At 41.5% G+C, this 11412-nt stretch overlaps 1 protein-coding gene across 1 annotated transcript; it reads right to left on the bottom strand.

Annotated features, from left to right (window-relative positions):
• Nucleotides 1–203: 203 nt before the first annotated feature.
• Nucleotides 204–3929, bottom strand: elf3 (E74-like factor 3 (ets domain transcription factor, epithelial-specific)). The gene is made up of 9 exons (XM_026169179.1): nucleotides 3802–3929; nucleotides 3529–3689; nucleotides 2789–3025; nucleotides 2524–2637; nucleotides 2296–2442; nucleotides 2123–2209; nucleotides 1905–2024; nucleotides 1499–1694; nucleotides 204–1108 (listed from the first exon to the last, which is right to left on the bottom strand). Exons 2-9 carry the CDS (start codon nucleotides 3680–3682, stop codon nucleotides 997–999), a joined length of 1167 nt encoding a protein of 388 aa, XP_026024964.1. The 5' UTR covers nucleotides 3683–3689; nucleotides 3802–3929; the 3' UTR covers nucleotides 204–996.
• Between the last annotated feature and the right edge of the window lie 7483 nt (nucleotides 3930–11412).

Raw genomic sequence — 11412 nt, forward strand, 5'->3', positions numbered from 1 at the left:
TGTCTACTGTTACTTAATTGCGTCTAATTTCGTCTACTCATAGGTTTTGGTTCTGTCCCAGCCTTTTCTCCAGCATCCTGCAGCTCTTGTTGTAGGACTTTCCAACCCCCAACACTTTCACTAATGAGGTATCCAATATGTTTGTTTCAACAACATGCTCACTAATAATGAAGTATGTGGAAAAAACAGTCCCCAAACAGAAAGTTGATACATGTCAAAATTTATTTATACAAAAAGCCATAAAAACAATATGCCATGCAATTCACATAATTCACATAATTCACATAATGATTGACATAAGATTTACTCCCCTCATCAATCCAGAGATCGATGATTACATTACAACAATCACACAAACTGCAACAGATTTCTGACTGATTCACACCAACCAGTCATGTTCAAATTCAGACACTTATGAACTACTCTGTACTCAAACATTGTGTAAACACACTTTATAATAAGTGATACCAAAAGACATGTAGTGCACATCTTTACTTTGTTAATGTGAAGTAACTTCTACATTTATTTCTAGCCAAGTTTTTTTGTTTTTCCAAACTTATGTTACACTAAGAAACAATGTTTTTCACGTGGAAAAAAAAACTGTGATATGGGAAAATGACAGAAAAGATGTTTATAGTGCTACAGTAGCGAATGAAGACGAGAGTCCTGCATCAACAAAAACAAGTAAATACCAGAGTAAAATCTGTTCATCTGTACGAGGTTTGCTTTTTCAGCCTTTACTGTAGGTACTTGCACTCACAAGTATCTAAAACAATTTAAAAACACGTGAAACGTCATATTGGTTCATAAAACCTACTAGAGCCATAAACACTGGCTTACATTTTCTGTAACACCTTCCTTCTAAAGGAAGTTAGTGTCTTAAACATTTGGGGCAGCAAGGATTTTTTCAGACAGGCAACATGGTTAGGCATTTATAGTTGCTGAACTGCTGCTCTGACTGGCTTTTCAGTTCTTACCCACTTAGTAACTAATGTCTTACATAGTCATACCAATCTCCTCAATCTTCCAGCCACTGGAGTTTTTTCCAAACTTGTATACAAGCCTCCTGCCATCGACTCGTTCCAGAATCTCCCTCTTATAGTAATACCTGCAGATGGAGAAGTTTCAGTTACTTGAAGTTCAGCACATAGCATATCATCCCCTTCATCATCTGGTGCTCAGTTTAAAACAACTGAGCGTTTTATATGTGAAGCGGAGAGTCTTAATTAACCTGCCATAACAATCTTCTGACTTCTGTGACCTGGAGGAGCTATGTATCCAGTGCAACTCTGATTAGTTGGGCTAAAGTTTGATTCATAGTTAAAGCAAAAGCATCTGAAAAGTATCTTAAATGTGACGAAGCTGTCACTGCTGTTACTGCAGCATGTGTTTTTAGCCTTGTTACAATATTTTCTTCTGAATCATATCTGATTCAAATATCTGATTAAATTGTTGAGATTGAGGAAGAAGTAAAGGAAGGGCTGCTGCAAGAACTCACCTCATTGCACGGCTGAGCTTTTCATATGTCATGCTGCTGTTTTTCTTCTTCTGGCCCCACATCTGAGCCACAGCTTCAGATTTGAGGAACTTAAAGACACCCTCACGGCGGTCCTCCCATTTCATTAGGCCCTGATTCTTTTCTGGGTGGATCAGAATGTCTCTGATGAATTCCCACAGGTGAGTGCCACGAGGTGCTGAAGACAGTGGGACAAAATAAGCTAAATGTCTGTTTGCATGTGCATGCTGCATTAGCATAAAGCAAGCAAGAAGAAAAGATCAATATCTGTGGTCTAGTAAAGATGCAAATTAAATGCAAAATAGAATCTGTAAAATAGTTCAGTGTTCAGATGCATGCCTACTGAAACGGTTTTACATTATTAGTAAGACAGCATTTGTGGGCTTACCATGTTTGTTTTTCTTTGGATTGTCATATATGTTGCTGCTGTGCTCTCTGCTGACTTTAGGAGGTCGCCCCCGTGGTCGTTTCAATCGGGACTCTCCATTCTCTGGCTTGATGTACACTTCTGTCGATGAGATGGTGACTTATCAGAAATGAATCGAAATACAGGGAATGCAAATAACTTCAAACGTTTTTTGTTGTTGTTTTTTCTTGTTTACTCACTTGAAATCGGAGGGTAAGAGAACTCGGGGTCAGATTCGCTGCTGCCAGACTCTGGTGAACCGATGCTTGGAAAGCCAAACATGCCAGCTGAATACATGAGAGATATATTTTTAATAACATTCTTGAACTTGAATGATAACAAGTCTTGACAAATATGAAGATAAAATACTAACTGTTGGAGGAGGAGCTGTACTCGCTGTCAGAATGATTATCAGACAGGTAGCCAGTGTCTCTCAGTGGTGTCATTGGTTCCATGGTCAGAGTAGTCAGATCATAGTCATCCTGATAGTCAAATTCTCTTTTGTTGACAGCTTCTTCAGCTGTAAGTAGAAATTAGCAAGTCCACTTGTAAACTAGTCCACATAATATGTCAACTTTGAACATATCGGTATAAGATGTACCTTGACCAATTTTAATTGTGCTGAGTAGAGGAAAGTTCTGTCCAAGGTTGTCCAAGAAGTTGTCCAAGAGCTGGCAGGTCTCGTTCAATTCTTGTCCTGATAACATCTGCATCTCTGGGGAAGGAAAGATTAGTTTACATGTATTTTTCATACATAAAAATAATTCTTCTTCACATAGCTAGATGTTAGAAATAGTTCAGTTATGTATGGATATTTTCAGCTGTTGCTGTCAGTAAATTGTTCCTGAATAACATGAGCATTTTACCAGGCATTTTGCTCTTGTGCTCCTGTAGACTCTGATAGAGGTGTGGGCCAAGCTGCACACCAAAGATCCCAATCATCTGCTCCCGGTTCATCTGGCAAAGGGCGGAGCCATCCATGGCACAGTTTGCCAGACTAAGGGTGTTTGCATCGAACTTGGTGCTCTCTACTTGGTCACTGATCCACTCCAACACATGATCTGCTGTCCAGTAATTAGGGCTGATCTGCCTGTACCCCTGACCTGCAGCGACAGCCAGAGATTATTTATTATTCCTGAGCTGTGCAGATACTCAGTACACACTAAGCTTTAACAGCATATTTTCATAAAAACCATGATCTTGGTTCATACACACAGGTTTGAATCTGACAATAAGGCACTTTTAGTTTAGCTTAACTTTGAAGCCCGTCTCTAAGTTCGAACAAATAAAGTGAAACTGTTTTAACCATGAGGTCACAGCATTCTCCTGTTATGCGGTTATGCTGAGTTAAACATTACTTGCCTGGTAAATCATTTAGTGAGTGACTAAATAAGGTCAAAGCAAAGGTGAGCAGGCTGGCTGAAGTTTGAAAGAGAGCGTCTGTTTACTTTGAGATTAGTCTGTAGCTGAAACTAGACTGGCCTGGTTAACTAAAGCTTCAAAGCCAAGAGACTTAACATGTTGAAAATCTTTTGTCTGACACAGATCAGCTAAACACGTGAATTGTGTGACAGTGCAAGGTCAGAAATAACATGTCTCTTCTCACCAGCTATGTTGGAACTGTATGCTGGATTGCTGATTTGCAGCGGACTGATGCTGGAAAGCATAGTGGCCTGATGTTGCAGCACATCTGGCAAACCAGTCTGATACATGGTTAGGTTAGCATGAGTCAGAACAGTGCTGAGGCACGGCGATGACATGGAGGCACTGTGAAATATAGAAAATGCTTCTTTACATCCCAGAAAAACTAGCAAACAGGAAACCAGCAAACAAAGCTTATTAAAAGCAGGATCATAAGTTAGGTATGTATATAATTTACCTGATTACAACACTGGCCACAATATGATGAAACAGAAAGACGTCCTAAGACAATCCAGTGTCTGGATTCTGCTGTTTGAGTACCACTGCCCTCTCTGGCTCGGTATCCACGGCAAAAAAATGTACCTGCTTTTACCTTATGAGCTTTATAGTTGTGGGGGATGGACTCAGGTAAATTCAGGGGAATTCCACCTGAACATGGCCACGCCTCCATTGCTACTCCTCCCCCAGTTTCCTGAGAACTTGATCAACAAAACAAACCTGCCCTGCCTTTTATTCTTCGCTTATATTTCTACATCATATTTTGTACACTGACTGGGCAGCTTTCATAGGCTTCTTTTTCCTTAGATTTTTGTTGCTTGACATTTCTTTTGTTCCATTACAGTTCTTATTCTAGGTCCCTTTTGAAATACTTTTACATTTCTACTGTTTTTCAACTAACTTGACATATTTAAATGTCAAGGTATTGACACAGACATGTTTCACATCAGTGAGGAAGGGGTGTGTGTGATAGACATTTGCAAATAGTCACGATCTAAAAAATAGACACAAAGAGGTACCTGTCCTGTGAGGACAGGTACCTTTATCAGTTTTGCCAGTCACCACAGGCAAACAGTGATAAAAGAATGTTATGTAGCTTCTCAAACTTCTACTGCACCCAGCTGCCTTGTTTGACACACACGAAGCTAAGTGGTAACCTCATATTTACCAGGTTACACACATAAACACACACAGGCACAGAGAGAGAGCACAGAGAAAGATTTTCATGGCAAGAAAAACTTAATTGAACCTTTGTATTGATCAACCTGTATCTTTAATACTGGTGTGAACATGAAAATATGACTTGTACATCCAAAATATCCAGCAGTAAGTTTTTGCCCAAAATATGTGCATTTTCTATCTTAGCCTTGATGTCCAGGATGACTGACATTTATTTTATGGACCTGCCTCACATATTTAGCCAGCTTTATGACTTCTGGGCCATATCTGACCTAGACTACGCTTGCACACTGCACCATATCAAGCCTTTTGACCCATGTTTGTGAGGGAGCTGAGCTGTAAGTCCTAAAAGCAGCTCAGATTAGGCCTAAATGTGTCTGTTTCTAATTTACTCTGATTCCAAAGTCTCTACCAAGCTAAAACAAACCATACCTGCCAAACCTCTCATCAGTGCACAAAGCCTTCAGTTCATGTTGCCAGCAATGGCAACAGCTTAATGAAGTTATGTTGCCTGTTGACTTTAGAGGTGCTGTAAATTATTCTTACTCTGAAACTCTAGGAGCAGACAGCAGTCGGCACACTGTATGCCAGTGTTTCCCTCGCTCCAGTCAGAATTGTAGACTGTTAAGAGTGTCCAGCTCTCTTAACATTACTGTACCTAGATACCTGTAACAGAGCTCAAAGCCTAGAGAAGTGTAAACTTAATCCTTACAACAGCAAAGAAATATCAGCGGCCATATTGTTAGTATTGGTACTAATACTTGTTTAGATAAACATCAGAGGATATAAACACAAGAGGGCATGTTGATAATTATTCCATCCTAATGGTAAGCTCGTCAGTATTTTGCAGACACAGTGTGTACGTACTCTGTCCAGGTGTCATATTGCAGAAAGAAACAGGTTTTCTGTGTTGCAGCAAACCAAAGCTACTGCTTGGCCTGGCTCAGTGCTGATACCTAGTGGTTAGTAATCTCCTGCCAAAGCCTACAGCATTTGTAAAGTATCTGTTCTGCTAATATAAAAAAGGATCTCTTACAATATGGCTTGGCCAATACATGGTAGAAATGCAGAAAAGTACAGAAAGAAATACATAAAAATGTACCATTGAAATACTGTCAATTATTGCTTTTTTTAAAAGGCTTTAAAAAGTGACATGTCATTCTTGTTACGTTTCAGGTCATATTAGAGTTTTGTTGTACTCTTTAATCTCTTGGGTGACTGTTTAGGGCTAGGGTCTGTGGTCCATTTAAAATAGTGTTTTTTCTTGTACTCTATCATTGATTCCAAAAGTAAACATGAAATTCAGCAACAGGAAGGTTTTCTACACGAGTGCTGTAACACGATGGCTGTAACTACCACAAAGTGTTTAACGCAGCACAGCGCAGATATTCATTTGTATGCAAATAAAAATAGGCATTATGGATTTTATTTTTTTGACTTACTGTGTTGAAATGTTTTGCAGTGAAACACAAATATGCTCCCAGCAAGAGAAATAACATAGGAGAACACCGGAGAAATGAACTCACAAGTCATTTAACCAAATCAAAGTAAACTTTATTGTCATCTCCACAGCCAGTGCAGCACACAGAGAGATGACACAATGAGGCTCCGGTTAAATCGGTGAAAAAAGCAAATAGCTAGATATAAAGGGAGTAATAAAAACCTACAAACTGGCCAGTCAGCATCAGCATTAGCAAAACAAGTAACTGCCTCTGTTATTCATAGGCCAATAAACACATCAGCAACAACAACAAAATGGATAGATGGCAGAGCCAGAAATTCACTCTGTATATTTAAGTTAGGAAAGAATAAAGGTGTAAGACCACAAAAGAACGCGTGCTTTAGGCCTCAGAGTCGAATGTTTAAAGATTTCTTTTGATGCATGCTTGGGGACATAGCAATAAGTAGACATCTGGTCCAACATTAAGCATTGCAATTATGAAAGCCTGCTTTCAGTGATAGGAACACCAGTAGACCAGACCCAGACACTTCCTGTTTGCTGAAATACTTCTCTCATACTGTTTTGAAAAGAAAAAGTAGAACAGTGCCAGAAGAAGAATGTGGTTTTCAATTTAAAAATAAATCACCAAGTTTGACTTTGGAATAATGTGTGTTGTACTTCAATCATTTAGAATTTAGGCAACTTTTATGTATATCCGACGTGACATTTTTCACAGCTCATCTGACACTTGGATCTTCAATTCTTTGCACTTTTCGTCCCTATACTTGGCTTTTGCTGGAATCAGGAAACTGAGCTAGAGCAAAAAGACTCAGAATTTACATCACAGCGGTACAGAATTCACTGTTCTCAATGTTGTTCCTGTTTTAATTAGGCTTTGCGTCAGCATTATTCATAGAGGCATTTTTGTTAAGAATTAATGACATTCCAGCGCTAACTGATCAGTATTATTAGGAGAAAAGTCCTAAAACATATCACTTGTCTCTGGTCATAAAAGCAGGGTGAGACGTCACAGGCTCTTATTCAGAGTGAGAAGAAATATCAGGTGTGGACAGGTGTGGACAGGTGATGACGTGTGTCTGATAATCCTATTTCCTACTAACCTTTGGAATCTGTTTCAGTCAGTAATTGCTAAAGAACATTGCTTTCTCCCAGATTTCACAATGCTGCTCACTCAGTTTCCCCAGCGGATTACAGGAATGCTACGCAACAGGTTTTTGCTTTCATCGCCTGAAGACTAACGGACAAATTCTTTCATCGCTTTCAATGCATGCTCTTTTTCGTCACTCTTCATTGGTATATTGCTAAAGTTGGGGCATTTCGCAGATACCGTATAACAAAAAATATGCCTTTAGCCCAATCACAACCCACATTAAAGTTTTACTGTGACCCCCTTTCAAAAATATAGTTTCAATAAATGTAATTAGATTTATGCAACATGATGAAAAATTTAATGGTGTTTACCTATAATTATGTTGCAATATGAACATGACACCAGACATCTCAAACAGCAAAACAATATTAACTACAAATAAAGAACCGTGTGAAACCCAGTAATTAACCTCAGTGTGTGAAGAGGACTCTCCATTTACATGCACAAACTGGAGTCTATTAGATAGATATGATACAAACCACTGCAGTGCAGTACCTGTAATACCTACAGCATGTTCTAATCGCTCTAATAGGATATTATGGTCGACAGTATCGAACGCTGCACTGAGGTCTAGCAGGACAAGCACAGAGATGAGTCCACTGTCAGAGGCCATAAGAAGATCATTTGTAACCTTCACTAAAGCTGTTTCTGTGCTGTGATGAGCTCTGAAACCTGACTGAAACTCTTCAAATAAACCTCTGCAGATGATCTGTTAGCTGGTTGACAACAGTATTTTTTCTCTAATGTTTACAACGGTATTTCTGAATTCTACACTGCAATCATCGAGTCCATCCTCACCTCCTCCATCACCGTGTGGTACGCTGGAGCCACTATCAGGGACAAACAGAGACTGCAGCGTGTTGTGCGCTCTGCTGAGAAGGTGATTGGCTGCAGACTCCCATCTCTGCAGGACCTGTACACCTCCAGGACACTGCGGCGTGCAGCTCAGATCTCAGCTGACCCTTCTCACCCTGGACACAGTCTGTTTGACCTGCTCCCCTCAGGCAGGAGGCTCCGGTCCATTCGCACCAGAACCTCTCGCCATAAGAACAGTTTCTTCCCCTCTGCTGTTGGACACATGAACAATAACCTTATGACTGTTCCCACCACTAACACATGACCCTACGCTGTGTTCACTGCATCATTCCATGTTTGCACTGACCACCACCTGCACTCATGTATATATCTATCTACTTAGCACTTTTAATTCTTATTCTTATTTTTATTTTCATGTCTATTTAAGCTTAATTTCTGACAGTATGTTTGCACTGAAGTACCGCAGCAATTTCCCAATGTTGTAAACCTGCTCAACATTTGGCAATAAAACCCTTTCTGATTCTGATTCTGAGGAAGTTCATGAAGTCAGTACTAGTTAACATTAAAGCTCAACAGAGCTCTGACTTTTTGTCAGCTTGGTTATAGTGCTGAAAAGAAACCTAGGGCTGTTCATATTTTGTAAGATGTTTTAGCTTTACGGATTTTTTTTTTTAAAGCTGCAAACTATTTCTCCAGGGTAAATAATGGTCTTCTAAATTTGTGATATGCCATTTCTTCTCTGGCTTACAGGTTATCGGCTTAAAGGTGCTCTTTTGAGAGTTTGAGAGACTCTCTTTGGATACTGTAACACCTGTGAAAGAGTTTAAAAAATTATTAACAATGTAATCAACCTCTGTTGGAGTAGCGTTCGGGTAGCTGCTGTGCTCTGTGTTGGTACAAGGCACTGAAGAGGATAACAGTGGATGAAAGAGCTAATGTGGATACAACTGTATTATTAAAGTTTGTGCATGAAACTGTCGTATAGCCTCTGGTGTAAAAAGTCTGGCATTGTAGTGCAGTCAATCTTTGACTGAATCCACTACTGTTGATAACCTCCAGGACATGGAGTGGGCATCTAGGGTTGACCATAACAGATTTCTGATTTGAGAGCAGTAGTGGTTTTTGATATGGGCGACGTGGGCAGTTGCCCAGGAGGGCATCGTGGTGGCGTGGGCATCACGGGCATCGGCAAAAAAAAAAATTTGCTCGTACTCACACTGCCCCGACGTCATGCCATTGGGGACGGCGATCAGTTTTCTATCGCCCATTTGCTTGGATCGATACTAGCCTGGTTAGATCGATTCTTTACTTTGAGTTCTGCTTGTTTGCTATGCTGTGCTTTCGGCAAAAACGAAACAGCCAGGTCGCTGGACTCGCCCTCCTGTGTCAGCGGAGAGCAGGCACACTTTGCCGCCCCCCACCCCCCTTATGTTTCGGTGTTGCGCCGACACGTCACGTGACTTAGACACTTTGGGGGTTATTGGGTTGTTGTCATGGTCCTGGGCCATGTTGGCCCAGTATTCTTAGTTTTCGTGTGTTTGGTATTTTGTTCCTTATTTATGCCTTGGTTCCTAGGTTGTTCTGTTAAGATGTTCCTTATTTGATTACCCCCTGTGTATCTGTGAGCCCTCGTTTCCCCTCCTTGTGCTTTATTCCACGTTTCCCCAGCCTGTTATGTCCGCGCTCTCCGTGCTCTCTCTCCTCCTTTCTGAACCTCTGTGTACTTCCTGTTTTACTTTGACAGTCTCTCGTCAGTATGCGTGATGTTGTGTTCACTCCTGCCGTGTCTCGTTACGATTATCTGTGTCAGCTGTGTTCCCTGTGTGCTCCCACTTCCCTCGTTAACCCTCTGTGTAATAGCAGTCTTAGCTCTGGAGTAGTACCAACTGGGTTCAAGCATGCTCTGGTGCAGCCAGTACTTAAAAAATGAACCTTGACTCCTCTGTTCTTGCTAATTTCAGACATATTTCCAAGCTTCCATTTCTGTCACATTCATCTGGGAAAGCTTGTCTCCGAGATGGTCTGGAAGGATGGTGTTGAAGGCAGAGCTGAAGTCCACAAACCGGATCCTGGCGTAGGTTCCTGGGGAGTCCAGATGCTGCAGGATGAAGTGTAGGGCCATGTTGATGGCCTCGTCTACAGACCTGTTGGCTCTATATGCAAACTGCAGGGGGTCCAGGAGGGGGGCCGTGAGGGTCCTGAGATGGGAGAGAACTAGGCGCTCAAAAGACTTCATGACCACAGATGTCAGAGCCACGGGTCTGTAGTCATTTAGTCCAGTGATCCTAGGTTTCTTGGGGACAGGGATTATGGTGGAGGACTTGAAGCAGGCAGGCACATGACATGCCTGCAGTGAGGAGTTGAAAATGCCAGAAAACACTGGGGCCAGCTCGTTTGCACAGTGTCTGAGGGTGGCAGGAGACACACCGTCTGGGCCGGGAGCTTTCCGAGCATTCAGGTTCTTAAACTGCTTCCTCACATCTGCTTCATGAATATGAAGAGTTGTGGTGGGAGGAGGTGGTGTGAAATCCTCTTTTGTGTGGGGTGAGGAGGGGGGTGTTGTAGGTGAACAGTTTGAAGGTGGTGATGGCTCTATGGAGGGGGGAGAGGTGGGGGAATTAGTGTCCAAAGTGCCTCTATTGTTGGGGCCGTTGGAGGTCTTACCTCTTCGAGAGGACTTTTTCCTATCCTTGGTGAGATCATTTTTATCCTTTAAAAACTTGGAACAAGCAATCCATGTGTTTCACTATATCAGGTGTGCATAATTATTAGGCAACGTCCTTTCCTTTGGCAAAATAGGTCAAAAGAAGGACTTGACGGGCTCAGAAAAGTCAAAAATAGTGAGATATCTTGCAGAGGGATGCAGCAGTCTCAAAATTGCAATTTACTTTGACAGTCTCTCGTCAGTATGCGTGATGTTGTGTTCACTCCTGCCGTGTCTCGTTACGATTATCTGTGTCAGCTGTGTTCCCTGTGTGCTCCCACTTCCCTCGTTAACCCTCTGTGTAATAGCAGTCTTAGCTCTGGAGTAGTACCAACTGGGTTCAAGCATGCTCTGGTGCAGCCAGTACTTGAAAAAATGAACCTTGACTCCTCTGTTCTTGCTAATTTCAGACATATTTCCAAGCTTCCGTTTTCCGTCAAAAATTCTAGAAACAATTGTACAGAAAATTTGTACAATTTGTACAAAATTGCAAAGCTTCTGAAGCGTGATCATCGAACAATCAAGCGTTTCATTCAAAATAGTCAACAGGGTCGCAAGAAGCGTGTGGAAAAACCAAGGCGCAAAATAACTGCCCATGAACTGAGAAAAGTCAAGCGTGCAGCTGCCAAGATGCCACGTGCCACCAGTTTGGCCATATTTCAGAGCTGCAACATCACTGGAGTGCCCAAAAGCACAAGGTGTGCAATACTCAGAGACATGGCCAAGGTAAGAAAGGCTGAAAGACGACCACCACTGAACA

This window comes from Astatotilapia calliptera, chromosome 5 (genome assembly GCF_900246225.1).
Source record: "Astatotilapia calliptera chromosome 5, fAstCal1.2, whole genome shotgun sequence".
Taxonomy (NCBI): domain Eukaryota; kingdom Metazoa; phylum Chordata; class Actinopteri; order Cichliformes; family Cichlidae; genus Astatotilapia; species Astatotilapia calliptera.

Coding starts and splice junctions, on each gene's coding strand:
- elf3 (XM_026169179.1), bottom strand. CDS start 3,682: ATGTCATCGCCGTGCCTCAGCACTGTTCTGACTCATGCTAACCTAACC. Junction 3,026..3,528: donor ATACAGTTCCAACATAGCTG/GTGAGAAGAGAC, acceptor CTGTCGCTGCAG/GTCAGGGGTACAGGCAGATC. Junction 2,210..2,295: donor GTACAGCTCCTCCTCCAACA/GTTAGTATTTTA, acceptor TCATGTATTCAG/CTGGCATGTTTGGCTTTCCA.